Source organism: Aspergillus pseudonomiae, assembly GCF_009193645.1.
Source record: "Aspergillus pseudonomiae strain CBS 119388 unplaced genomic scaffold BDV37scaffold_47, whole genome shotgun sequence".
Taxonomy (NCBI): Eukaryota; Fungi; Ascomycota; class Eurotiomycetes; order Eurotiales; family Aspergillaceae; genus Aspergillus; species Aspergillus pseudonomiae.
In genome coordinates this window covers 122,659-149,310 of record NW_022476039.1, presented here as the reverse complement: position 1 = coordinate 149,310, position 26,652 = coordinate 122,659, and the positions used below count along the sequence as shown (strand labels likewise).

Genomic DNA, 26,652 nt, shown 5'->3' with positions numbered 1-26,652 from the left:
TTCACACCCTCGCTCACAACGTATTCACACAGACTAGTATCCAAACCCTCCGATTGAACTACGTCTGACTAATGACGTCGATATAATTGCTTTTCTCGGGCTCCCAACCTGCAATCAATGACCAGAGCAGCTACGACACGACCTAAGACTTACTTATGAGCCCCTCTTACCTAGTCTGACTGTACTGAGCCCATAAAAGCAGAGATACCAAGGCTAAATAGTGGTCTTACCCACCGTGCACGAAAGCATCACTCTTAACTAGCAATGATCCACTCGTCAATGGGGCATTCGCAACCCACTGACCAAACGGCTTTCCTCCATTATAAATGATGGACTTGTCTAGACAGGCCTGGTAAACTCAGTCGAGACCCTTCTCCTCGAGTCTCCTCGGCGATATCCTGTCTAATAGGAGGAATCTACTGGGGCCGATAGTGGGACACCTACTCGTGCTAACCTTCTCCAGTATCAAGGGACTGGGGCTGTGGGCACGGACTTCGCTTCAAGGCCATTGTCAAGGCCTCCTGTGGCTCCCAAATTCTCCCTAGAATGGGGCCTCTCGGCGGATATCCTCCATTTGGCTTCAGAACTGGGCCCATTAACGTAACTATGATTTTCGGAAGAATTGTCCACTCAATCGAGCATCTCACACAGTGAAAGTAGAATTCAACATTTCGCTATTACCGCTAAATGAAGTGCACACCATCTAAAGCCATGAATCGATGCATTATGTCCTCTGTACTGACAACAAAGTACTCCGTATTCAACCACACACCTACCTATTCTGGAAAGCCACAGGAGAAACATCTCGAGATCTACCACCCATATAGAGATTTTACCTAGCTGCCTGATATATCTATCCCCGTCGTAAACCAGAATCCCACACCACTAGAGCAGGATAACATGAATCGAACCAAAACACAAGTACATACATGAATCATGCAATCTAGTAACGAATCCTTCTCTCCACTACCTCCACCCCAAGTAGCCAAGTCAACTAAGTTACCCTCTAAAGGTAGATCCTAATAAGTGAAACCATTGCAGATTCCCGCCGAATACTAAACAAATAGCGTATCAGTTCCTCAAGACACACTCTATTACCTAAGTGTGCGAGACAATCTCCTCTTCGATGGAAGTTTACCTATAGGAGAGACTGGAACAGAACCCACCCGCTCACCTATATTCCATTTCCTTCCGTTGATCACCTGAAGGGTAGTTATTCCGTCTTCTTTATAGCATCAAGTAGGGTTTAAGCTTATGTTTGCTCTATCCTTGTCTTACGGATTTGAGTTATATTTTTTTTCTACTTCCCTGAGTTGACGTTGGATTGGAGATGTATATTGATTCTTATTTACCCTCCTTTTGCCACGTTCTTACAGGGGAAACATCCAGAAGGGAAACGTGGGGTTAGTTATTGGGCTGGCTGATGATTTTGTTCTTTATGTTTGCTTGAAAGGTATGTCCAGGTGATGGGTTGTGATTCTCTTGGTTACGTATCGCTTGTCTTTGACTTGATGGGTGGCGAGGGAAGGTGTGCTTTGCTATGTATTGATTAGATTGTACTGATTGACTAGTGCTATGCTCCCGGATGGGTGATGAGATGATGAGGTAAGGTGTATGGTAAAGGACGGGCATTCGTCGTGAGTATTTTTCTTTTCTCATTAACTGAATTAATAAATCAACCAATCATCAAGGTGGGCTCATATAAAGGTATCCAGGAAACATCAAACATGAAGGAACATAAGGTAAGGATAAGAGGTAAACTCCATGATGGACCTCTGGGCAACATTGCCCAGTGGCTTCGAAGGGGAATAGATGAGAAAGATGGTATAAACGCCCGCCCTGTGCAGTTGCCGGTCAACCGAGTCCGTCGGTTGGCCTTGAGTTTTTTTTTATAATACCGATAACAGAGTGAATGTGCCCGATTTACCGGAATTTGGCTCGGCATCGGCCCATAACCTCGCCTTGGCAGACGAGCTCGGCGCTGAATTCACTGCCGTCCAGCGTGAGGTAGATGTCAAAGTATACACGGTAGAAGACTCCCTGAGGGGTATCCATGCGCTCAAAATCGGTTTCCAGGTTCTTGCGCGATAGATCCGATGTAAGTGTTACGACCTCCTTGATCCCTGGTACACAGTTAGTAGAGCGTCGTAAGGAACGGCAGGATGTGTAACTTACGGGGGTCTTTCGTGTATTCAGGGCAGACATCCTCGTCACAGGCGTACAGAATATCCTCATACATCAGGGTTGCTCCCGGCGCAACCTGTCGGAAAAAGCTAACCTTGACCGGCTCCCCGATCTTCACTCTCTCACCCTTCTGCACAAAGATCTGTCGCGTGTACTTGCAGCGATCTCTGCCGTCAAGGCTGGGGACACGATATTGTTCCGGGTGATATCCTTCTTTGAACGGCTGCAATGTGGCCATGAGGTAGTGTCGACGGGCCACACGGTGTGTAATCACACGTTCCGTGATCCCAGCAGTGACAGCGCCCTTAACGATCGCAGCGACCGAATCCATTGGACGGACCACCTTTGATTGATATTGAGGCGGTACATGGAGTTTGATCTGTTGGAAGAGATACTCCGATGCGCCGAATCCACCCACCACAAGAACGTTCTACAATGCTGATTAGTCAAAGGAAAAGCTAGACGAGTAACACTAAAGCATACCTGTAGAGACCGGTTCTGCGCTTGGATGGCGATAATCTGATTCCTGACCAATTCGAGAATACGGTTGACGACGGGCTCAAAACATTGAAGGATCTCTTCGTTGGTAAACGTCATGTAGCCCTCCTCGATGCCGGCATCTGGGAAGTCGGCCTCAATGCCGACATCTACGGCCCACTTCTGTCCGTTGTTTCGGAAATCGGCCTTGATTCGATTCTCGAAGTCCATAATACACTTTGCATACACCTTACCTGCCGTGCGGGAACCGTCAGGGAGCTTCATCTTACGTATTTTCGCACGAAGGATGTTGCTGAAGTTCCGATTGAGAGCCGTTGAGCCGCACGAGTCACCCGATCCAGCTGTGCATTCGGCAACACTGAACGGTTGTTCCTCCTCAACCTCGTAGGCGATCAAATCCACAGTTCCACCACCACAATCCACGATCAAGATCGCATCACCAACCTTCAAATTGAGCAACCCGGTCTTTGCACAGAACAGAGCGGCAGCCTCCGGCTCGGATATCAGCGTTAGGCGATTATCGTTCTCGTCCCGCAAGAACCCAGCTTGTAAAGCCGCCGCTCGTGTCGCTGCCTTGCCCGCATCATTCCAGATAGCTGGTACGGTGAGGTAATACCGGATGTTGCGCTCTTCCCGAGTAAACACCTCACCGAGGGTCTTCTGTAGCTGAGCGCGCATCGCCTGTCGTAGCTTGAAGAGGTAGTCGGCGGCCACGTCGATTTCCGACTTACCGGGCGGGAGGGGCGGCAGATTAATCGGATCGATGTAGGTGTTCCCGGACAGCATAAGCTGGAGCTTAAACCATTCGACCTTCTGCACTCCCTGCTTCGGATAGCCCGTGGGGGCCAGCGCATCTGCAATATCAGGGCCCCAACCCACCACTTTCTGGTACTGATCGTAGTATAGGACAGTGGGGATCTGTGTGAAATAGCTTGGTCAGACAGAAGTATTCTCCCTCAAGTGCGGTTTGGATTAATCACCTTCTGTTTAGTATGGGTTCCTGCTCCGGGCCATTCCGTGATGATGTCCTCTCTTGCTTCATTGTTGGTCGCAAAGGCAAACGCGACACCGGAGAATGTGGTGCCAAAGTCAATGCCGACAATCAGCTGAGCCTTACTCCGACCGGCACCTTCAACCTCAACCGCGGGATTCCGTACCCCATATTGGGGCTGGGGCATTCCCTGGCCCATTCCATGGGCGGCGACTGGCTGTTGCAAACCATACCCGGGAGGAGCACCCAAAGGCTGGACCGGCTGTTGCGTATAGTGCAAATTGGTGTTCAACGGTGCGGGGTGATGACTCAACTGCTGGCCTGGGGGCATCGGGCTGGTCGGCCGCTGGTATGTATAGCTGGGGGGTCGCCCCAGAGGGTTTTGATTGTTCATCGGGAGACTCGTCGTGGACGAACTATGGTGAGAAGGTGGGGAACTAGGAGAGGTGGCGCTCGAGGGCGGGGCGACGAGTGTATTGCTTGATGCGTTGGGTGGTGGTGGTTGTTGTTGTTGTTGAACTGGCGCAGGCTGGGCACTATGCTTGTTCCGCTTCGTTCCAAAAGTGAACGATTTAAACCGTGAGCTCATCAGGTCCAAATAAGTGACCACGATGGGGTCAACGGAGTATTAAAGAGACAAGGGAGGGGGGAGAGGGGGAGGGTGATGCAGAGCAGATATAAGACAAAAAAGGAAGAAGAGGAGAACGAGTGGAAGAAAAGGCACAAAAGTCAAAAGCGAGAGCGTAAGAAACGAGTGGGTGTATTTGGACAGAGAGGCTGTGCCAACTCTTTGCTTAGGCAGTCAGAAAAGCCTCTCCCGAGTTTACTGTTAGTTTGGGAGTGGGGATGGGGGGAAACACGGGAGGAACACGAGCAAAAGAGATCGTCCGGACAGAGAAAAATCACAGGATAAGGCAATTAATTGGTTCCCGGAGGGACGCATGGGCGTTTCGATGTGAAGTCCGTAGTAACGTAGGAAAACAATGGTGGTTGAAGAAGTAACAAAGAGACGAAGGGCAGCGAAAGGCTAGAAAGGTGCAAGTCACGGACCCCAAAGTCACTGGTTTAGAATGATCATCCGTCAAGATCAATCTCCCTGGAATGCGCACCCCTCGGTGGGATATCAATTCAGTATTTCTCCGACCTGGAAGAGTAGACTGATCTTGTTCATTCAGCCTTATTTGTTTCGAATGGCTGTATGTCTTTCTTTTCTTTTCCTTTTTTTTTTTTTTTCCGAAAACAAACGTGGCGATACCGTTTGTTGATTGATGATGCTTACCATGGATGATGGCACATCATCAAGTCATTCCTTCCGCCCCCAACTTCCTAATTTACACATTGCGGAGACAACCGCTGTGGTACGGTACCATACAGGTACATACCACTATACTTTCTCTTGTGTATGTCAGGCAAACGAACAGTATTTAATAGGGGTATGACAAGTCCCCAAGCATCAAGTTCCAAGTTATCTTTCTGCCATGTCCGATTCAAGATTAGCGGATTCCGCCAAGTTGTCCGTTCCGCTGTTGACATATCTGTCGCTCATTTGACAATACTATATATATATCTACAGAAGCTTCTCCAAACCATAATACCCCTAGGAAAGGAGGTTATCCTCCAAATTTCCCCAATCCCTCATGCTCTAACTAATTCATTTTCAATTTTCTCCTTATATTATCTCCCTCTTGAATGAACCCTCAGTCTACAGTAACCTTGAAAAATCAGAATGATGCTAAAAAAAGGAAAACCGGCGATGTGCCTGAGGCGAGCCATGGTACGGAAGGATTGACGCCCAAGCAGGGACAGCCTTATGATTACAGCCACGCTGCTCAGCCTGCTGTTGGTCCCACGTTTTCTTTGTCTGGCTGCGGCTGAATGTTGTATCGTCGATCCCTCGCCATGTACCGTACCGTTTCATACAAACTCTAAAGCTTTACGCACCGACCAATAATCAGCAGCCTTGACATTCAGGCAACGAGGCGGACTGTTCATGGATCTAAATATGGATAAGTTTCTCTGCCTGTACTATTCTAAGTTCCATTATGGATTCTTCTTCCGTGCCACCCACTTGGATGGCTTGTAGAGTGGCTGGAGCATACTCTGAGGATCCTGAATATAGCCACACATCGGCCGATCTTCCACTTCCTGCCGCTTCTCAATGGTAAAGCCCATGCGCTCCACAAGGCAAAAGACTTCTTCCTCTGTCAGCTCCACATTACCAGGTTCCCCAATCCCCTGGTGCTCATTGTGGTCTCCTTCCCGCTGGCTACGGTTGCTGCCGTCCTCGAAATGCCATAACAATGGGCCGATATTGACCCACACCCCATTGGGTTTCAGGCAGTGTCCGATCGTCTCGATGTACCGAATGAGATTGGGGGCTGTGTCGATGAAGAAGACCGTGGCCACCGCATCGTATGCTTCTTTATTGGACGGGTTGCTGTAGAGCACCACGAAGTCGGCTGCGGACATCCCCATCGATCCAAAGGGTGTCTGGTTCGCCTGCGCCTCAACCATGGCTACTCCAGGGTGCGTATCTGGGATCATCACCTTCTGCAGCTGTTGCTCTCTGGATAGGAGATTTGAGAAGTGTAGTGCAAACGGATGCAGCGCATGGTGCTGGGGCCCAGACGTATGGTTCAAGACCCAGCTGCTGGCAAGCAACTGGTGGTATGAAATTTCGTTGCCCTCGGCAGCAAACCCAGCCTGGCAGACTTCAAAGACCAATCTCCCCAAGCCAGCTCCAGGGACTAGCACCTTGATTTCCTCCCCGGAGGCAAGTCTCTCGCCGAACTCATCTCGCAGTTCGCGCACAGCTGGTTCCACGCAGACTTCTCTCTCCGCTTTGCCCTCGGAGCTCCAGTCGCGATAGAATTGCCTGATAGTTGAGTGGGCTTTGTTAACGTCTGAAGAAGTCGCCGTGTTATGCCAATTCTGGCGCGGGTCCTCTGGATCGGGGTTCGCCGGTAGCCCAAACGAGGAAAGCCCCGTGGAGAGGATGGCGTCTGCGATATCGGCATTCACATCAATGGCATCATCTACCCGGTTGAAATTATCCAAAATCGAGAATGGTGGCTCCGCAAGCATTTGCCAGTGAGCAGATGGCAAAGCATAGAACGCCTGGCGCCGGCGATGCGTAGTGTTCATGTGAGCAGTTCTTCGATATTGCCTAGCAGAAGTTCAGTCACATAATTTAAGAACAGTCAATCCGATGTAGTCTCGAGACGCCAAAACTGGCACTGAGAGAAAATAGACCAAAAGAGAATATATTGGAGCTCCAAAGCAACGAAATATCCTTCATCTTTTGTCTCACGCCTCATCTCCTCTCTGTTACATTTCCACATATGGACAGCAATACAATCGAACTACCAACAAGCACAAGTCCATACCTAAAAGAGTCCAACGCAGCAAAGAGAACTCGTCGTTCGTCGGGGTCAGCCAACGGGTCGAAATCCCCTGCCCAACTGCGAACCTCTTCATCATCCTGGTGCTGCGAATCAGAAGGCATGCTGCTTTAACTGGAACCGTCGTGATAACCAAGAAGTACTCTATACAGCTGTGATATGTCCAACACCAAAAGAAACAGTCACCTCCAATGGATATGGGAGGCAGAGAAAAGAAGTATAACTCAGCGTTGATTTTAATATTATGGAGGAACAAAGAATGTGAGGATCTGAGATGGTAGCCAAAGCTCAAAAGAGTGAATAGTGGACCCGCTCTGTTTGGCGGGGAACCAAGAGCGGTACCTCAAACGTCTCACTCATCAATCAATATCAACATTAACAACCACATCGAAACAGAACATCTCGGAAGGAAAAGACTTAGTATATTGCACTCAGCAAATCGAAAATAGATATCTCGCAAAATAATCCATCCTCCAAACATGGCGACAGCAGCGGAAGCACCCATACCGCCTCAAGTCGAAAACGTGACGCCACATGCCAAACCTCAAGAGTTATCATTTCCCCTTCCAAAGGCATTGCATACGACCGCACACGTCCATCTCACATTCTTGGACACATGCGCAACGGTATTCCTGGCGACATCGACACCGGGTGACTCGGCGGGCTCCGTGAAATCGATGGGGAGCTTCGTTTACGCTATGCCGGATGTGAGTGCTTTTTTCTTCTTGCATTAATTTTGTGTCGGACTTTTACATAGTTGGGTTGGCGGTGTGAGAGTATATCCATATAGACAGAAGACTATACGGAACATTGGAATACCATGTGTCCTCGAATGTTTATCCAAAATACGGGACTCTTTCTTCCATGTATACCATCTTTACACTTTTCACCACTCGCATCTTGCGCCACTACAAAAGCAACCATCGATCTTGAAACACCCTGCTCATCCAATCAAATTGAAACTCAGATACTCACACATACCAGCGCTCGAACCCTCGCAGCACTATATCCACAACGCTATATAGCATCCCTGGAAGTGTGGAATACACGACTCGGATCGCTAAGATCCTAGCTCGTCGTATGAGGATCCCAGTCTACGTGGGCTGCAGCATTGATCCGACAGCGCTCGGGCTATTGGTTGAGGAAGAGATGGAAGGGTTGACGAAGATAGTGGAGGTAATTATGCAGCGGTGGGAAGAATCCAGGAAATGAGAGAGTGAATAGATCATATGGTTGTGGGTGGTTGGTAGTATTGATGGAGTAAGGATATCGGTCTCTGGAGTCACCATTTGCCCTTTTTAGTCTTGATAATATCTTCTTTTAATAACTCCCTGGCTTTTTCCCTCGTTTTCATTTCAATGGTTTCATAAGTGGTGTTTTGGGTGTGGATGGATGGGGTCCAATTTGGGATGGAATTAATTTATGAGAATTCGTGTTAATCATTCTCGTTATCTAAGACGCTCAAAGTTGAGATTCCGGCTATAGGGAGGCACAGCCCCCTCAATAAACATCTATCTTTCATAGGTAGTCTAAGATTGGGCTAGTGATCGTAAGGTGCGTATTACTATTTGCAGCAACCGAGAATACGCATCTCGACCGAGAAAATTAGAACAGCAAATTAACATCCACCTAATCGGATCTTATTGAACCAAAAGGTGCCCCATAACGACTCTAGTACCTGGACTTGCGTATCTAGTCTCCGAGCATCCGAACAAGCATGATGCCGAGAAAAGAAACAGTAAAATTATAAACTAATAGAAACAATCGAGAGGGACAAAAAGGGAGAACGGAGAGGAGCAAACAAAAAGTAATCTCCATCCAAAGGAATCCATAATTAATTTACTTAGGGCTACCGATACTACTCTAATAACTTAGTGCATCTAAGCCACCAACTCCGGTTGGACGATTCCCCAAGCTTGCAGTTCAATGACAGATGTCGGACATCGGTCGACTCCGATGCAATTGCGCAATGTTGAAACATGTCCACTTCCTGGGTGGAGTTTGACCATGGTTTCAGAGGCCCCTTGTAGAAGGTGGTATTGGATGTATGGACATCATGCGAGCTAAATGCTGCGAGTTTCACCGGCTTTGTCTTCCAGTTGGTACACTGAGCACTCATTCAACCAGTCTACAATAATAAAGAACGGTTATATTCGGAATCGTTTCCGAGGCGGCGGATTTAGAATCCGTCTAAAGTAGTGGAGCGCCAGGTTCCATGTGTTCTCTCTCTCTCTCTCTTTTTTTTCCCCCTTTATTTAGGTGTGGGTGTTTTTCGGCGCCTAATATACCAAAATTGGTTGCGTTTTCGTTTTATTATACTTCCCCTTTGGATTAGATATAATTGTGAATCCATAACATAAATGAAAATTAATTGGGTGCAACAGCTCGCTCGGATTTTCCGATTTGAGACAAACATTTGTATCTGAAATGTCAATGAGCCTCAAGAGTGGGTTTCCACCACTCACCGTAGTGCGTTCATAGTGAAACCTCCGATGTTGATTCAGAAGTATTATCGCGGCCACAGGAGCTGATTCAGGCGTCTCATTTCGCCTGATTGCCCTGCAAATCTATATATAGGTTGATTGAAAGAGACAACGTAGAAAGCGGGGACTCGGTAATGAAATTCTTATCGTGAAGGCGGGATTGCGTTATAGATTGGCTACTCCCATCGCTCTCCAGATAGATTGGGACTACTGACGCCATCGCATTGGTTGAATCGATTTATATCAAGAAGCGACAATCCCCATTCATCCTCACGTGTGCTGTTGCAGCCAAGCGATGTCGCGGTCGCCAGTCCCCCATTTTCAAGACCCAATGAAGACCGGTATAGCCTCACAAGTCTCGATCGAGGCTGATAAAGAGGGGGCAAGGCACGGGATATTAGACCAGTCACATTGGGCTATAAGCCAACATTATCAACACGAGGTCGATAGCTGCAGGAACCTGTTTTGCATAGAGGCATGGTGGGATTCCAGACCACGGAATCCACCGATTAGATCTCAACAAGACCATATCAAGCGTTGTAGCCGAAAAAAAATGACAACGAAAAAGAAAAAGAAACTTAATGAAAAAAAAACCCCTCATCAATCAAGCAGGATGGGGTACAGCAGCGGATTGTCACGGGAGGGACCACATGGGGACCGGAATCTAGGCGATCCAATCACAGCTGGGAGACCAGCCTCTAAAAGGATCATTTCCCGTGCGGTCAGCCCTTTTCCTCCAAGCCCAAAAGACGAGGTAAACGGCTGCTAAGTTTGCCTAACGAATGAGGCGCCACACTCAACAAGGTCCGATACACGCGCTAAGTAAAAAACACACCCGAATCCCGAGGTGCGTGCGGCGCAGTCCTCTGTGCTGTATGTGCTAAGGCCAGGCTAGAAATCCCGGTGCGCCCATTTACCCTTTTCATTGTCCATCCCATGATCAATCTTTATCAGAGCGGATCTCGGTTAAGATTGATTCCATTTGGTGCGCGGGCGCTGGTGCTCCGAGTCAGGTTGAGCTGGTTGTCGTAAAATTCACAAACAGATCAATAAAAAAAAATATGCATTTTGATCACTGTAATCACAGCTGCAGGAGATAGATAGTTACATCCCTCGTCTCCTGGGCAGGGTTCATTCGCAGTCCATGTGTCCCAGTGAGGTTAGCAGCACAGGGATCGGTAGTCGTCAACTGATGCCCTAAATCATGCCATTGCTATCCAGTCAGAACTACCGACGGAATCCTTCCGTTCAGAGTAGCAGTAGCCAACCCGGTCAATTTGCGGCACTCCTATGCGGGCAGTATGGATGGATCTAGTTGACAAAAGGCGGGTGTGAAAAGGCTTTAGTAAAGTGATAGGCCTTGAGGTATAACACCCCGCCCAGACTGCCCAACCAATCGCCTGAAGGTCAGTTGGTCTACAAGACCACAGTTGTCGAATAGGCACCGTCAACAAATCTAGGATATATTCTCCGAGAGGTTTTGGATAGGGTACTGGACGTGCACGGGAGCTCGAACTCAGGTTGCCCCTCTTACAAAGCGCAGTATCATTCACCGACAATGTAGAGGTTAATGAAGTACTATCCAAGGGTCGTAGCATGAGTTAATCATTAGTAACTAAATACTACGGTTGATCACTGATCGCTCGATGTTGTCAACAATAAGAAACCAGTGGAAAGACACTAACAAGCCGCTATCACATTGCCAGGCAGTTAATGCCGGTTAGGTCAGGCCGAAAGCAAATGCATTATGGGAAGAACCTTAGCACTCTGATCGACACCAGCCACAAGCAGGAGGCACCATTACCCACCACGGAGGTTCCCGTGTGTTACGACGATTAAGAATCATACTGTAATAACCTCGACGACCAGGTCGTTATTTTGCTCGAGTATTCTAGATTCACATACATTTATAAGCCGACCTGACGAGGAAAGTCCCCAAACCTACCCAAAAGCTTACGTACCCCGTAGTACAAACCATATTTCGTTCAAGGACGTTATTCGGACGAAACACGGAAAACGTGGTAGCGAAAAATCTCCGGGGGATGTTCGATGGGGAAAGGGTCTTTTGTAATTTTCGAAGAACCGCGGTGATTGGAAGCGGGGATCATATTTCGGGGTTCAAAAAGTGACAATCATCGCCTGTCCAGTAATAATTCTTGCCAGGAGTCCATTCTGGATTTGTTTCTATTTTTTTTTTTTTTTTTTTTTTTTTTTTTTTTTTTTTTTTTTTTTTTTTTTTTTTGTTCCATTGGGAGAGTAGGCAATTTCGGGAGATCCCAATGTCGTAGGTTGTGCTGGGTCGCCACATATTCATTTCATTGATTATGAGCAAGTTTATCATCAGCCGGTCCACCCGCTAAACTCCTCTCAGCCGTCCCGGTTGAGCTTCCGGGCTGGCCTTCCATGTGGCCCGTCCAATGGCTGCATCCGAGGAAGGATTCCGAGAGATCGTCACAACGACTACAATGGGGGGGAAAAGGTTCTCTACCTATGAGATTCCTTGGGAGAATGCTACAATAGAGCTCCTTCTGAACCTGTTCGGATCTCGGAACACAATTTCCCTATTAGGTCTTAGGTCCTTTATTATTATTCTTAGGATCCTTTATGGAGCTCCCATGCAATTTCAATCACTGCCTACTCTGTGCTGTTTATCGAGTGTGCAGGGATATTAGGATTACTACAGCAGTATTAATTTTAGCTTTGACAGGCAGCTTCAGGGGTGCACTGACTGCACGACACAGAGAGGCATCGGTGAAGAGAATAAGAATAGAACCTTAAACCGTATTATGGTCCAATCAAGCCATCAACCTTGGAAACCCACAGGAATAATGAGGTAAAGGCCTTTTGACTTTCCTTATTCCCACCCAATCACTCATAGATGCCGCCGTTTTTTTTTTTTTTTTTCTTCCTTTTTTCCCCTTTTTCCCTTTTCTCCTTCTCGATTTCATTTGGTGGCAGTACCCCCTCAGTGCTGGGAAGAAAGTAGGCAGCATCGGCTCTTTAATCTCATGGCAGGGTGGTTGCCTGTAACGAGGTACATGGTCAAGCAAACCCGTTGCTAGATCCTGTTTATTTATAGCTCTCAGGGTATACGGACTACTCCGGAGTATGTTCGAGAACGCATTTAAGCTCAGTATGAGCAATTACGGTGACTAGGATTATCCCTCAACATTAATTCATCTCATTATGATACTTATACCGAGAGTATCTTAGTCTAGAGTGGGACCATTGGGACCATGAACCGTGGGAAAAGGCGACAGACACGTTACCTTTCAAATTCCTAGTACACTAACACTGCCACTGTCGATCTCGGGTTACCTTGAGTGTTAGCCAGAGGTCTGATCTCTCATTTGTTGCCTAATGTCAAGGAAATAAGTAGTTTTATAAAGAGTACTACGATTGTTGATGAGCACGGTAGAAATAGATCAGAATGGTAGTAATATCTCCGTAACTCGAGACATACGAACGCTGCGATCTACAGGTATGAACACTGTCGGGTTTCGTCGCGGATTTAATAGATTTCGGGAAGATATCCGAATCTCACATCGATTTTAATATATTAAGTGGATGACAGGAACATACTTCTGGAGCACCATGTACTGTATGTATGTACTGTACATTGTATGTTTCCTTCACCACCATGGCCGTTTCACAGTGAAAATAAGGATACCTCGAGGTATAAACCTCGTCCACCACCAAGATTTAATACCCCTCTTTATACCCCAGTGTCCCTTTACTCTTTCTCTTCTTCTTTTTTCCACCCCCTCTCTGACTCTTACTTTGGTAATTGGGGGGGAAGAAAGAGAAATGGAAAAAATGGGGGGAAAAAAGAATAGGAAAAGCAAGGAAAGAAAGAAAAAAAAAGGCTAACGATCAAGCTAAGCGACACTAAATCCAACTAAACCAAAGAAAAGATACTACTCCGGAGAAAAACTCAAAAAGAAGGCCTGTCGGCAGAAGATTCCTGAGAAAGATAAATTCTGCAGTAAGCTCCAATTTACTTAATCTCCACCTTCCTCACGATCTGATTTGAGTAGGAGCCGGTGTCGTTTCAGCCCATGGTTAGAAGTAACTGGGGTCAGCCGAGAGACTTTCGGAGTCGCTTCCTGGCTCTTGAACGAAGGAAGACCCTGGAGAATGGAGTCCGTCCCGGCCGATTACTTAGTAGGCGTGTCTAGGATAAAGTACTTGACGCATTGAGCGCGTGGCATTGGGAAATTAATTCATCATGTCGATCGATGTTCCTTTTAGGGTCTATGATATCGCAAAGAATTCTTCTTCTGGAGATGTAGTTTCTTACAAGAAATTCCTAGTAAACGAAGAGAAAGAAATTTGAGGGACACCAGAGCAAGAGAATGAGAAATAGAAAAATGAAAATGAAATAAAATAAATACAGAAGGGAAATTTCATCATCATCATCTTATTTCTTCACCCCCGACGGTTTGATGCTTAAATTTTATTATTATGTTATTTTCTGTTCTTTTTTACTTTTTCTTTATTTTTAAAATTACCACTGGCCATCATCACTATAATATCATTCCATACGGTCATTCTTCTCCGGTAACCATTTTTTGCTTTTGCCTCACTCTCTCTCTTCCTTCTCTTCTTCCCTTCCTTTCCTTAATTCCATCCCTCCTCTCTTCCTCCTTGTTTCTAGAAGAAGCATACTTCCCACGCTGGGACCCCACTCCTTTTTTCAACCGATCATATCCCATCATTGGCTCTCACACAACCCTTCACGGCGACCTCGGTATTTAGCAAACTGCTCGGTGGAGAAATTTTGAACGAAACAAAGTAATGGTTTAACAACCTCCATCTATCCGCAAACAGCGCAATTCATGTCGACACACCCAGCAACGTGAACTTTAATTTCTCCCCGACTGAACGACAACGACCTAACTTATCGTACCGTACCTGCCCGTTCGGCTAGGTAATAGAAGTATCCATCCGCTCTGCGTTATAATCTCCTCTATTATATTACGTTACTGGGACTATACCGGTTGCCTCAGGCGTCAACCATCGTCCCAACTTAAAGTGATACACAATCCCAATTGGCAACTCACTCGCCACCACTCGGGATTTCTCCCTTATCCATTGGTTTCGATCCGTCGGGATCTCAATTCTTGCTTTCCGTTCTTCACTTCAATCATTGGTAACTTGACACGCTGGACTAGTGTCATAACCATATATACAAAGGAGAAGCCTCGAGCTTCCCATTACCATCCGGCTTGGGTGGATTCGGGGGTTGCTCCATCTTTTCTTGTCTTTTGTTTCTCTTCTTTGTTTTCTTGTTTCTTGTCTCCGCTCTATTGAGAAAATTTGAACACAAGGGGATAAAGAAAAGAAAGAAAAGGAAAGAGAGAGGGAGCCATAAAAAAAATAAGTTAAGGTTGCACGTGTCGGGATTTGTTGGGTTGTCACTCCTTTCCACTCGGAATCATTTCGCCCTTCGCCATACTTCACCCATTAGTATTTCTTGTTCTCCCTCTATGAGTTGGCGTTCGGTGGCTCGAGATGCAGACGCAGTATTTCCGTTCGCCGAATAGCCAAGGGCAACCGGGCGTTTCCTATGAGTTGCCGCCGGTGCAATCGGTAACATCTCCCTCAGGTCCTTTTCCACAGGCTGGCCCTCCACCTACTCTTCTTTCCGCTCCGCCGAGTAGACCCGCCAGCGGATTGAGAATGGCTCATCTTTTGCAACCCCTGCCGCACCAGATGGCAAACCCTCCCCCGCCTCCCCCTCCTTCATCATACTCACGATCCTATGAATCAAGCGGCTCGCCGGCCGAAGGCGCCTCTATTCTTCCGGATGCGCCACCACTCAATGGTTCGGCCCCAGGGTCGTCGGGGCTTCTTCCTCAGCCCAGTGGTGCCGGGCAGCAGCAGCAAATGCAGCAGCCGCTACAACAAAAGAGAGCCTATCGTCAGAGGAGGAAAGACCCTAGTTGTGATGCATGTCGTGAGCGCAAAGTCAAGGTACCGAGTTTTCGCCGACGCCCCTGTCCTTTTGGCTTAAGATCATCCAAGGCGGTTTTGTTAACTTTCCCCGGTTCAGTGTGACGCTTCGGAGTCGTCTAGTTGTACAGAATGTACAAATCGCAAAGTGCGATGCCAGTTCACGAAGGAAACTAACAGGCGCATGTCGTCTATCAAGTTTGTACCACGGATACCTGTTATAAAAAGCCTTGTCGTTCTAATTGAGTCATAGGCAAGTACAGGACTTAGAGAAACAGCTTCTGTCGACCAAGCAGCAACTACAACAACTGCGATCGGGCATGTTAAGGCCGGACAACCTGATTGATCTCGATGTTGATGGAATCGGACAGTCTCAATTGAAGCTCCCTGACATTGGGTATCGGCCACCGCGCCAGCCAAGAGCTCCGGTATCACAGGACCTAACCGAAGCTCGAGCCAATCTGCGAAAGTATGGAAGAGGAATTCTAAAAGTACCAACTCCGTATCGCCAGCCGGGTCCGAAATCGCTCCTGACGTCCGACCCTCCGCCGCTTCCCCCGAAGGAGGTTGCAGACCGTCTCCTCATGCAATACTATGAATGTATTCATTCGGTTCTGCCAGTAGTTCATTGGCCTAGCTTCGTGGCGGAGTATGAAAAGGTTTACCAAACTGGTTCCCTTCTGGGCCTACCTCGAGAATGGGCGGCCGTTCTGTTTGGTATCTTCGCTTGTGGTTCACTTCACACACTGGAAAAGACTAGGGAAAACGACGGTAAAGAATTCATACGAATCTCCTGCGGGGTCATCGATGTCTGGAAGGACAATTTCACCTTGGATCAAGCCCGAGCCGCGCTTTTGGTTAGTCTTTTTCTTTACGAGGTCAACGCAAAGTCAGCCAGCTGGGTATGGATCGGATCTGCAGTGAGGGTTGCACAGGAGATAGGACTGCATATTGAGTCGGGGCCGTGGTCAGCCCTCGAAGGGGAAATGCGCAAGCGGGTATGGTGGGGGGTGTATGCCTGGGACAGGTGTGACTCAAGTCCCCCATGACACAAAGTTCCGTTATATTGACTGTTATCTCCTTAGGCTTCTCGCCCTGGAAATGGGAAAACCAGTCCTCATCAACGATCAAGATTGCGATGTTGATCTTCCTTGTCCAGTCGACGAACGGGGTATTTCAGAAGGTGGCATTGTGGCGGAAGGCCAACAGACTACTCCACTCCTGGCCACTATACATGTCGTTCGGTCAATTGGTCAATTGGTCCGGACGTTGAGAAGCTCCACGATCAGCCCGGCAACCCTGGAAATATTCGAGCGACATTTTCAAACTTGTCAGGCCACGTTTCCCCCGCAGTACCATCCGAAGTCCGACCAATACCTCGACCCCCGCTCTATCCTCCCACTCATCTACCTGCAAAACGCCCGTCTCATCCTCTATCGTCATAATATTTCCCCTTTCTGTGCCCCTGAGGTCCGCTCGTTGGCGCTTGATTACTGTGTTTCAATCTCTCAGGACACTGCTCACCTCCTTTCACGCTGCATGCGGGCTCCTTCGGGTCCTCATGGTTACTCTTCGCCTCCTGGGGATGATGACTGGCGGCCTTTGTTGGCGTCCTCTGCGGGAACTGTGCTCTGCACCCACATCTGGCGTTGTGTGCTAGTGTTGCTATTCCGCCAGGAATATGATGCCGCACTGGTGTGCGTCCGGGCAAGTGCTGTGGTTGGAGACTCCCGAGCGGTCAATGCGGCCTGTGGGCGGTACATCGCATTTTTCCTGAAGTGCCTTGTGGACCGGCTACGTCACCCCGACGGTGGGGATCTTGAGCGAGACGAAGAAATGTTGGCATACGTGTCGGGCGACATGCAAGGTACAACTGGTGGCAGCTGGGTGTGGCAAGGCAGCGAGACTGGCTCTCAGCTGGAGACATTGACTGACTTCGGTAGTCCTGTCCCAATGCCACACCCCAGTGCCCGAGACAATTTGTCTACAGGGGAAGTAGAAGATTGGGAAGGGTGGGACTGGGTTGAACAGACGGTTCAATATCTAATCAGCGAGAAGCAAAAGCAACAGCAGGAGTATAACAGAATGGATGTGCAGACTAGCCCTGGAGGTGATGAGCCAGCACCTCAGCCACAGTCGGCCTCATCTCATTCACGCATGACAATCGCAAGCATCATCTAATACCACGGGATCTGTCGCTCATAATTTGATACTTTGCGGCTCTCCCGCATACCCTTGTCTCCATATCGATACCCACTCTAGCGGCGTCAGCTTGTGAAAGACCATGAAACATCGTCAGTTCATATAAAGCGGGCCCTGAGGACCGGCTTAGAGCAGTCAACACTCTGCAGATTAAAAACTTACGAGACAAACCAAGGACACAGGCGCCCAGGGCAGCGACGGCTTTCTTCGCCAGGGAGGAGGTGGACTGTATTATCTATTTGTATTATCTGTCTAGATGATGGTCTGGGGTTCAGTGGAGCATGTGAAACGAGATATGTCTTACGACCGAATCTTTGATATCCATACGATACGTTTGATTACATTGAGCATACCATCAAGATGCATTTCTGTGTTGTAAAATTCACCTTGTCTTATTAGACAAATAGACTATGTTTCATATACAGTGACATCATGATTTTATTTTGACCTCTATACATTAATGATAGAACCTTTCAATCCACCCTCATACTGCATATTCCACAGATCCTTGAGACCCTTGAATACTACGATGATAATTTAGACTTCCAGGTTAATACTCCGTCCAAAACGCGCATACAGCGCCACCTTCAACTGCTGCAATTCGTCGCGCAGATCGCTCAACTTCTCCTCCAGCCCCGACACCTCGGAGTCGATCTGCTCCGTCGATGAAGACAGGAGAGATTGAGCATCAGCAAGGGGAAGTTGGAAGAAGGAGTCCCCAATCTTGTACCTGTTCGAGTCAGAGCGAAAAATACTTTGAAGCAGGAAAACCGAGTCGAAAATTAAAATAAATGAACACTCACGGCACTAGTTCATCCTCATCGGCCAGTTCCAGCTCCGTAGAAATCTCCTCGAGATCCTCTTTATCTTTCTGCGATATAGACATCATAGGTCAGTATGCGGACCACAAAAGCCATGATAGTATCAACGCATCGCTTCCCGGAGCCAGTGACTCGAAAAGAAGATATACAAAAACGCAAACAATTACACGGGATAGGCAAAAACCAACCTGTTTGGCCTTCAACTGCTCCTCTAGCAGCGTCTCACGTTGATGAAGACGACTGAAGCGGTTGATCTTCTCCTGGTCTTCGCGACGGACCTCATTCTCTTCGCCTGCCGCGGAGACTTCGTCTTCTTTCGAGAGCTGTGGGGTGTTTGATTAGCTCGGCTATGTTGGACCGGGAAACTTGAGCCGACTTACCATGCGATGTTGCATCATTTTTGCTACTGGGTTGTCGGTTTTTATATCTTATAGTACAGGGGAGGGGTGGAGGGTTTTGTGTCTTGATAGATCTTGAGTTTAATTTGGTTGGATGTGGTTTCGGTGGGTGGTCTGTGCACGGCTGTTCTTGGCGGGGATGTTGTGGCTGATTGTTTTCATGGGCTTGTTACTTGAAGCTTGTTGTCCTCATATAAGTGCGTTATATTGATACTCCATACATACATCTACCTACTTTTTGTTTATATCCCGGAGAAGAAGTCGACTGTGACGAAATGCCCGGCACGTGGCATCCCTTCTAATTGGAAGAACATGACCTACAGTCGGGACATACTTCTAGAGGCCGATAGAGCCCTGGCAAACACTCAGAAATAGCTCCCAGAAAGTATCCCATGTGTGTGTGTGTTGACAGGGCTCATCCCAGGGGGTTAGAAGCGTTGATTACTCGTGCTCGATAATGATCTTGAGGTTCTGGGATGCCGGGGCATAATCTATAGAGTATGGATCGTCAAAATACCTGTCTCGCAGTATATAGTGCTACTGTATCTTAAGATGGAGAGTTCTGACGAAGACAAGTGTTAAGGCCTTTATCTCATCTGGCTGGCTAGAGTGGTCGGCCCAGATTCGGAGACTTAATCGGTGTTAACTCGATGGTTGGAGCAAGGGACTGATATTCAAATCCACAAAGTGGATCGAAGAGATGCAAGCCAGGTCAAGGGCTCGGAAACTTCACATTTAGTGAGGCCGGAGGCTTTCACACTCAGTAAGGGGCCCTTTGGTTAGATAAACTGTGGATTGTGCGGGGCGGTTGAACTGCGCTTCAGGTTCAATATATGTGGTTCTTATGTTGTTTGCTGTGCATCACTGGAGACTACCAGACTACTACGTAGTACGTAGGTCGAGGCACGACTATTGAATGTCTTATCAGATCCCTCACATGATATGCATATTCAGTACCTCAGTACCCCATCTTCTCTCAGTTGGTATCCCGATTCGCTCCTAAGGTGCGACACACCATCTGGAAGACACTGTTTTATGGTAACAATTGAGACATGCATGCAAATCTCATCTAAATGAGAGCATATGAGATCCGGTCTTGCATTTGGTCAAAGATACTAATAGTATATAAAGGCCGCATCTGTCTCTTTCTCCTTCCTCACTTTCATCTGCGATTCACGTTACTTTGATCCCCCAACGTAAACCCAACTCATTTATCGCCGTCTACCGTTCAAGATGAGACTCTCTGTACTCGCTGCGCTTATCCCTGCTGCCATCGCAAATGCACAGGACATCAGCTGCGCCAAACCTTGTATTCAGCAAGGTATACAGCAATCGGCACCCGAGTGCGGTGTTGATATCAGGTGCATTTGCTCCCATTCGCAGGCGATATTGAATTCTGTCAAACCATGTGTGGAATCAAAATGTGGCCCCGTCTCGGATGGTGAGTATCGCATATCTCCTGTGGATAGGGTAGAGCTATAGCTGATTCCGTCCCAGACGAGATCCATCAAGTGATGACGCAGTATTGCGGGTAAGCTCAGTGTTTGAAGAAGCGGTCATTGAGCACAACAACGATCTAGCGCCTTTGAACAACATCATAATTTCTATCAGGCTACTGGGCTGCTTCGAGTGCTGGACTATGACACGAAATCGAAATGTTTTTGCAGGATGGAAAGGCTTGGGACGGTACTAATCATTTCGTTGGATTATATCCAGATTCTTGTTTTGGGGCTAGACGTGTTTATATTCATTCCTTTCGTGTTGAAACTCACATTCGTTTTGGTGTGATGTGTATTTTTCTTTGGACGATAGAAGCTATGTCCAGGCCTGCTGCTGGAAAATGTCTGATGTTATATGCAAGGGAATACCTGCATATTATGCGGAATTTATATATATCATTTCATGGCCTGCCTTACTGATTTCCCTGTAATTGACTATGATAAAACCTCTCGACGTAGGAAGGTTAAAAGAGAGACTATTCTTCTTCATCTAAGGGTCTAGGGTATACCATGAACGAACTGACGCTCTTGGATAGAGCCCGGGGCTGAGTATACTACAATAACTTTGAATGTGGGAGAATAGGAGAATGCCTTTTTTTTGTATTGCTTGTTAAGATTTAAACGGGAACCGTTTTCCAATAAGTTGGCCGGATGGTGTAGTTGGTTATCACGTATCGTTAACACCGATAAGGTCCTGGGATCGAGCCCCAGTCTGGTCATTTCTTTTTGCATATATTTTTTTTTTTGTCTCTTCCTTTCTTTTTCCTCTCTTGTTTACTGCGCAGTATAGCGTCCTGGTCTACTCGGTACTCCATTCGTCCTTATATGCATATTCAACAAGAACAAAGGTATACTCCGCAGTGTCCGATGAACTCACTCTCACTGCAACCTGTTGGCCAAGCGCATTGATGTTTTCTTCGCGACTAGGTAGCATCCATGTACTCAGAGACAAGATGTACTCCGTAGTAAGCTGATTGGTTCTCGGTCGGGTGACATCATCATCGGCCATGTCATGTGCTCTGAGGAAGTGCCCCGGAGTAAGTACTGTAGCAACACAAGAGCATATTTACAACACATTAATAGAGTCTCTCTGTCCTATATGTTTCCAGTCTCAAACTGAAGCCTGAAGTATATCACTGGATTACTGGAGTGATCCTCTCTGTATCCATTGATACATAATTATACAGCAGCAGTGGTTGACGTTGGTCTCGGAGAAAAGAAAGATAATCCCGAACGACCAAACCAAAGCTATCGTCACCAAACATAACATACCGGCCGTCGATATCCCAGCCTTCCATCAAATCAATCTTCACCACCATATAGCACTAAACCCACAAATATAGGGTGATATCTCAAGAGCTATTTTTCTAGATTGTATCAAGTCAAGCTCTGTCGCCTTGATCACCGCAGCAACACTGCTATCACCAAACCGTGACGAGGCAATACACCGACGACACCGGCGCCCTTCGTCTACCCTCCCTCCCTCACGTCTACACCATGCGAATACCCGCAGGCCTCTCTTCGATTATCCTCTCCTCCGCCTTACTACCGAGTCTAAGCGCCGCAAGTGGCTTTGACTGCGCTCACATCAACGTCGACGGGTTCAAGTATGACCTAAGTGAGCTGGGCGGTGTCCACTCGCTCTACAATGTCGAGAAAACAGAGGAACACGTCGTGAACACCACATATGTACTGAACATATGTAACATTCTGAAGGGAGCTTCGATCAAGGGCCATCTGAAGTGCGGGACATCGAAGAACAGTATGTTTTTTTTTTTTTTTTTTTTTTTTATCCGCTCTTCATACAAAGACTCAACACCCCGGACCTTGGTCATATTCCTAACCACTCAACCTACCTAAACAAACAATGCACAATACTAACTATTCTATATCCAAGTTTGTGGATTCCAATACAAATACCCGGTCGACGGCTCCGAGGAAACAAGCCGTGCCTTCCCCATCGTCGGACTCGAGCATCTTGGCCACGGAACCAAAGACCCTGAGATCACCCGGCTGAAGAAACTCGACCCGGATGAGGAGGGCCTACTGGTCAAACTTTCCGGAGGCAACTACGTCGATGACGAGGGGAAGAAGAAAGATGCGGGCGCGGTGCTCGAGTTCCAATGTGATCCTGAACGGTCAGGATTAGAAGGCCTCAAGACGGCCGATGAGACCGACGACGAGAAGAAAGAGGCCGAGCGGAGACGCGCAGAAGGTGGGGATGATAAAGAACAGCCGCCTGACGAGGAAAAAGACCGGTCGCACAGTCTCCAATTCAAGAGTTTCGGAAAGGCCGATGACGACTCGTATGTGCTCAAGCTGAACTGGAAGACCAAGTATGCCTGTGATCATTACCTGGAAGGAAAGAAAGGTGACTCGTCTAGTCACTGGGGTTTCTTTACTTGGTTGATTATTATGTATGTTCCTTTCATTATCCCTGATCTATATGGATGCTAATTATGAGTCTCAGTCTCTTCCTCTGCATCGCTGCTTACCTTATCTTTGGCTCCTGGCTTAACTATAACCGCTACGGCGCCCGAGGATGGGATCTCCTCCCTCACGGCGACACTATCCGGGATATCCCCTATATCTTCCAGGATTGGCTCCGTCGGGTGATCAACACGCTCCAAGGATCGGGGTCCAGAGGCGGTTACAGTGCGGTATAATGCCGTGAGGTATAGCGTGGTGGAGGTATTTCTCTTTCGCTCATTTATGTTTTGGGATCGCTTTTTGTTTCTACAGCACGATGGGGCCGTGTGTGCGATATTATCTCAGAAAACCTCTATGAAAGGTAGTTGCAGACTGGGTGGATTGGGCACGTGCATGATAGTACTGTACGATGAATGATATGCATTGGTCTTTCTGGCTTTTCCCTCTATATACCATTACACATTTTGAATAATAGACATTTGGTGCAGAATACGGGGTAGGGTGAGCGGAATCTAATTTCTAACTCTATGGTGTATGTTGTAGTGTCTATGGTATGTTGTAGTGTTGCCGAGGCTGTATAGAGTACCCTACCTGAATCTACTCGGACTTCTACGCAGGGTCAAAAAAACAAAACAACTTTGTAACAGCGATGAGACTCAGTCTCCCAATACAACACGATACAACAGTAATTCAAACAGAAAACCCCAGGATCCAACGCAAGGAGAGTTCAAAAAGAAAAGGACAACACGAATGAGCGCGGAGTATCAAATGGCGTCATCAGAGCTAATATCTCATCATGATCATCACCGGCATTGAACAGACAAGCAAACAACCCAGGAAACCTAATAAGAAAAAGTGGATTCCTCCTGTCTGTTCTCCTGCAACCTAAATTCCTCCTCATCTCTTCCTTTCGACTTACACTTTCATGGCAAACTGCTTGAGATACAGGTAATCCGCCATGTTCTCATCCACTGATTTACGGATTAGGGCGGCAGCCTCTGGGCCGTACTTCTTGCACCATTCGGCGTCAAATTCCTCTTCGGTTTTCACGGGACGACCCTGGTGAACATGGTTTAGTGACTGTTTACCCCCCCCCTTGTCCAGACGTTGCTGGCTCTATTTTGTTGCTGCGAACTTACATGTTTCCGGGCTGTTAGGCCCTTCGATTCGATGGCATCGTTGTGAAATCCCCTCCACTTCTCGAATGCATCGCACACCTGCTTCTGTTCGGACTCATCGTCCCAGTCCAACATCGACGGGTCATAGTCGATGCCCACGCTGCGGCAGAACGCCTCGATCATCGCACCCGGCTTCTCGAGCATATCGTCCGCATCGACGACGCAGATCTCAGCCGATTCGTGCGCCGCACCAACCCCGTTGACCACGGGCCTGAGCTTGTTGTCGATCTCGTCTGCGTCCTGCTCCTTCGTTGCGATATGAGGCCCGATCAGGTGGACGCTCCGCAGGTAGTCGAATGTCCGACGGGTCTCGTCGTATCCAGCCTCAGCCGGATCATAATAATAGAACCCGGTGACGTCGTCCAGAGGGGGAATGGTGCAGCGGTAGTATGAAGGGACACTGAAGTGGGGGTCGCGGATAAGGAAGGCAAAGTGGAACTTGGAGAGAAGTTCCTTGGGCATGACGGTGGGGTTACCTGGCTCTGGCTCTGTGGGGTATGGGTACTGGGACGTCTGCTTGGTGCTTTGCCCAGCTTCGACATGACCGTTGGTCTCAGTGCCGACACCACGCTTCACTTTAAGCAGAGATGGCGCAATACTGGCTGGCTTCCCGCCTGGTGGAAGGAGATAGTGGATGATATCCTTGATGAAAACTCTTTTGCCCTGTGATCCGGTAAGTGACTCGTCTTGAAGACCACGACGTGACAATCTAAAGGAAAACAAGAGAAAATCGTGGTTCACTTGCGAGATGGGAATTGAGATCCGACACCTTCGGTGGGAAAAGTGAGAAAAAAGAGGAAAAGGGTTGAGTGCCTCATCTGGCATTTGCAGAAGTCCAGAGGGGACAGCCATGCAGACGTGCTTGAGATTCAATAGGGCACAGGGATTACATCAATCTCATACGCATTCTGAATGCCAATGAGGTCGATCCATCACCGTCCTGTCAGGACGGTGCATTACGAGCCAAAGAAGAGGAAGAGAGGAAAAGAGAAAAGAGCAAGGGTCGGACCTCAGAAGCTTCGCGCTCTATTCTATCCATCACGGTTCTGTAGGTTGACTGACTGAAGCCGCTCTCAAGGCGGACCTTCTCGTCGTCCATAAACCTCGTACCCAGTCGTTCTGGGCCATAGTAGAAAGCATCGCCAAATGGCTCATGGATACACTGGATGGTATCCCGGCGAGTCATGAAGACCTGCGAATGTTAGTAATTCCGCATTTATGTAGTTGGACTAGGAGGGATCCAAGGGATTTATCTTACTCGTTCAAATGCTGTTGAGCATGCGCGCGGGTGAGTAGCGACAAAGATGGGTTTCTGCGACATCTTTGCAATAGTCTGTATCTGCGACAGACACTATCTATTTGAATGGTGGTGAAACGATTCAAATAAGGGCTCTGAGCAATATGGAGTGTACACCAACCGCCAGGGATTTTCACCACAGGCGTAGCTACTGATATCTGGTCTTCTTTGGTTGAAATCTTACACAGAATGGGGGGACGATCCGGGAGGCAATATACCGGAAGAGAAAGCGATGAAGAGAATTCAGTAGGTATGGGGAATGGAGAGAAGATGTTTCCAGATCAGTACTGACTCAGGTCGATAAGGAACTGAGACTGAACACGATAAAAAAGAAAAAAAACTGGAACTAGGGAACGAAAGATAGGAACGAGTGGGTTCTTATAGATTTTCATAGGGCCGCTGGGTTTGGATGGATGAGGGGGCCCAGAATAAGAAAAGAGAAATTCAAAAATAAAATCGAAAAATATACGATGGTAGCCACTGACGAAGGATACTAAAATAAAATCAAAATGAATTTCCATGATTCTGATTAGTAGAGATGCTATCACAAAGTAAACTACGCCTGAGGATTATTCCCCAAGAAGCAAGTGCAACGAGAGACTACGACATGGATGGCAAACCGAAGGAGAAGCAGCATGATAACTTGCAGATTTAGCTTGACGACTATTTCCCAAATGAAACAGCGATTAAGATACTAATTCACATCCACTTGGACAAACCAGGTGGTCTCTCCGATCACAGATTTTGACACCGGTGCAGGGTAGTCAGAAGTAGTATGGATATAGCTGTTATGATAGTACCTCCACAAGGTAAACGTCCCCTCTCTAGGATAATTCGGATTACGATCTACCAGATGCTCCGCCGCATTGCCTTCCTTTCTCATCGAATCCCCTGCGCCGAGGGGCGCACTTAGGGTCTAGACAAGACACGAAGTGGACTCCAGTTCCTGAACCACGGGCGCATAACGAGGCTCCTGCGCTGAGGGAGGAAAAAAGTGGACAGGCAAGATGCAAGGACGGGCTAGTACTTACGTACCGGAGGGGATCAAGGTTCCAAGGATAGTCAATCATGCCTCGGGACGATATGCTAACAGTCGGCTGCCTGAAGTCATCCCATCCGTCAAAAATCCAGGGCAACTTGGGCCGTGCCCACTTTTGACGTCATGACGAGGCGGATGGAAGATAAAAAAAAAACTCGAGAGAAAGGTAAAGGACAGGGGATTGTTAGGGAAAAACGTGGGATGAAAGAAAGAAAAAGGAACGAGAGTCGACGATCTTAACATCGTGGAGTTAATATACAAATCAAGGCGGTTAAG

The 26,652-nt window shown here is 47.7% G+C and overlaps 8 protein-coding genes and 1 non-coding gene across 9 annotated transcripts; 5 read left to right on the top strand and 4 right to left on the bottom strand.

Annotated features, from left to right (window-relative positions):
- Positions 1-1,358: 1,358 nt before the first annotated feature.
- BDV37DRAFT_252012 (Hsp70 family protein) lies at positions 1,359-4,860 on the bottom strand. The gene is made up of 4 exons (XM_032082365.1): positions 3,663-4,860; positions 2,668-3,600; positions 2,176-2,614; positions 1,359-2,123 (listed from the first exon to the last, which is right to left on the bottom strand). The coding sequence occupies exons 1-4, from the start codon at positions 4,260-4,262 to the stop codon at positions 1,924-1,926; spliced, it is 2,172 nt and encodes a 723-aa protein (XP_031940086.1). The 5' UTR covers positions 4,263-4,860; the 3' UTR covers positions 1,359-1,923.
- An 853-nt stretch (positions 4,861-5,713) lies between these two features.
- BDV37DRAFT_272623 (N2227-like protein-domain-containing protein) lies at positions 5,714-7,178 on the bottom strand (the record flags this gene model as incomplete). Its single annotated transcript, XM_032084903.1, has 2 exons — positions 5,714-6,839; positions 7,060-7,178. The coding sequence occupies 2 exons, from the start codon at positions 7,176-7,178 to the stop codon at positions 5,714-5,716; spliced, it is 1,245 nt and encodes a 414-aa protein (XP_031940085.1).
- A 375-nt stretch (positions 7,179-7,553) lies between these two features.
- BDV37DRAFT_284408 (proteasome assembly chaperone 4 family protein) lies at positions 7,554-8,286 on the top strand (the record flags this gene model as incomplete). Its single annotated transcript, XM_032087491.1, has 2 exons — positions 7,554-7,781; positions 8,059-8,286. The coding sequence occupies 2 exons, from the start codon at positions 7,554-7,556 to the stop codon at positions 8,284-8,286; spliced, it is 456 nt and encodes a 151-aa protein (XP_031940084.1).
- Positions 8,287-9,681: 1,395 nt separating this feature from the next.
- On the top strand, positions 9,682-10,608 carry BDV37DRAFT_252007 (uncharacterized protein). The gene has a single exon (XM_032082364.1). The coding sequence runs from the start codon at positions 9,853-9,855 to the stop codon at positions 10,324-10,326; it is 474 nt and encodes a 157-aa protein (XP_031940083.1). The 5' UTR covers positions 9,682-9,852; the 3' UTR covers positions 10,327-10,608.
- Positions 10,609-14,693: 4,085 nt separating this feature from the next.
- Positions 14,694-18,099, top strand: BDV37DRAFT_154014 (transcription factor domain-containing protein). Its single transcript, XM_032079032.1, has 4 exons — positions 14,694-15,533; positions 15,613-15,710; positions 15,766-16,539; positions 16,598-18,099. The coding sequence occupies exons 1-4, from the start codon at positions 15,072-15,074 to the stop codon at positions 17,691-17,693; spliced, it is 2,430 nt and encodes an 809-aa protein (XP_031940082.1). The 5' UTR covers positions 14,694-15,071; the 3' UTR covers positions 17,694-18,099.
- Positions 17,973-19,029, bottom strand: BDV37DRAFT_154007 (tubulin-binding prefolding complex subunit GIM3). The gene is made up of 4 exons (XM_032079031.1): positions 18,916-19,029; positions 18,724-18,858; positions 18,518-18,585; positions 17,973-18,444 (listed from the first exon to the last, which is right to left on the bottom strand). Exons 1-4 carry the CDS (start codon positions 18,931-18,933, stop codon positions 18,252-18,254), a joined length of 414 nt encoding a protein of 137 aa, XP_031940081.1. The 5' UTR covers positions 18,934-19,029; the 3' UTR covers positions 17,973-18,251.
- A 2,048-nt stretch (positions 19,030-21,077) lies between these two features.
- BDV37DRAFT_t142 lies at positions 21,078-21,151 on the top strand. The gene has a single exon. It is a non-coding gene; the product is annotated as a tRNA-Val (tRNA).
- A 689-nt stretch (positions 21,152-21,840) lies between these two features.
- On the top strand, positions 21,841-23,329 carry BDV37DRAFT_153939 (autophagy-related protein 27). The gene is made up of 3 exons (XM_032079030.1): positions 21,841-22,194; positions 22,330-22,849; positions 22,903-23,329. Exons 1-3 carry the CDS (start codon positions 21,930-21,932, stop codon positions 23,096-23,098), a joined length of 981 nt encoding a protein of 326 aa, XP_031940080.1. The 5' UTR covers positions 21,841-21,929; the 3' UTR covers positions 23,099-23,329.
- Positions 23,330-23,777: 448 nt separating this feature from the next.
- Positions 23,778-25,361, bottom strand: BDV37DRAFT_272619 (uncharacterized protein; the record flags this gene model as incomplete). The annotated part of the gene is made up of 4 exons (XM_032084902.1): positions 23,778-23,921; positions 24,002-24,703; positions 25,083-25,232; positions 25,299-25,361. 4 exons carry the CDS (start codon positions 25,359-25,361, stop codon positions 23,778-23,780), a joined length of 1,059 nt encoding a protein of 352 aa, XP_031940079.1.
- Positions 25,362-26,652: the final 1,291 nt, after the last annotated feature.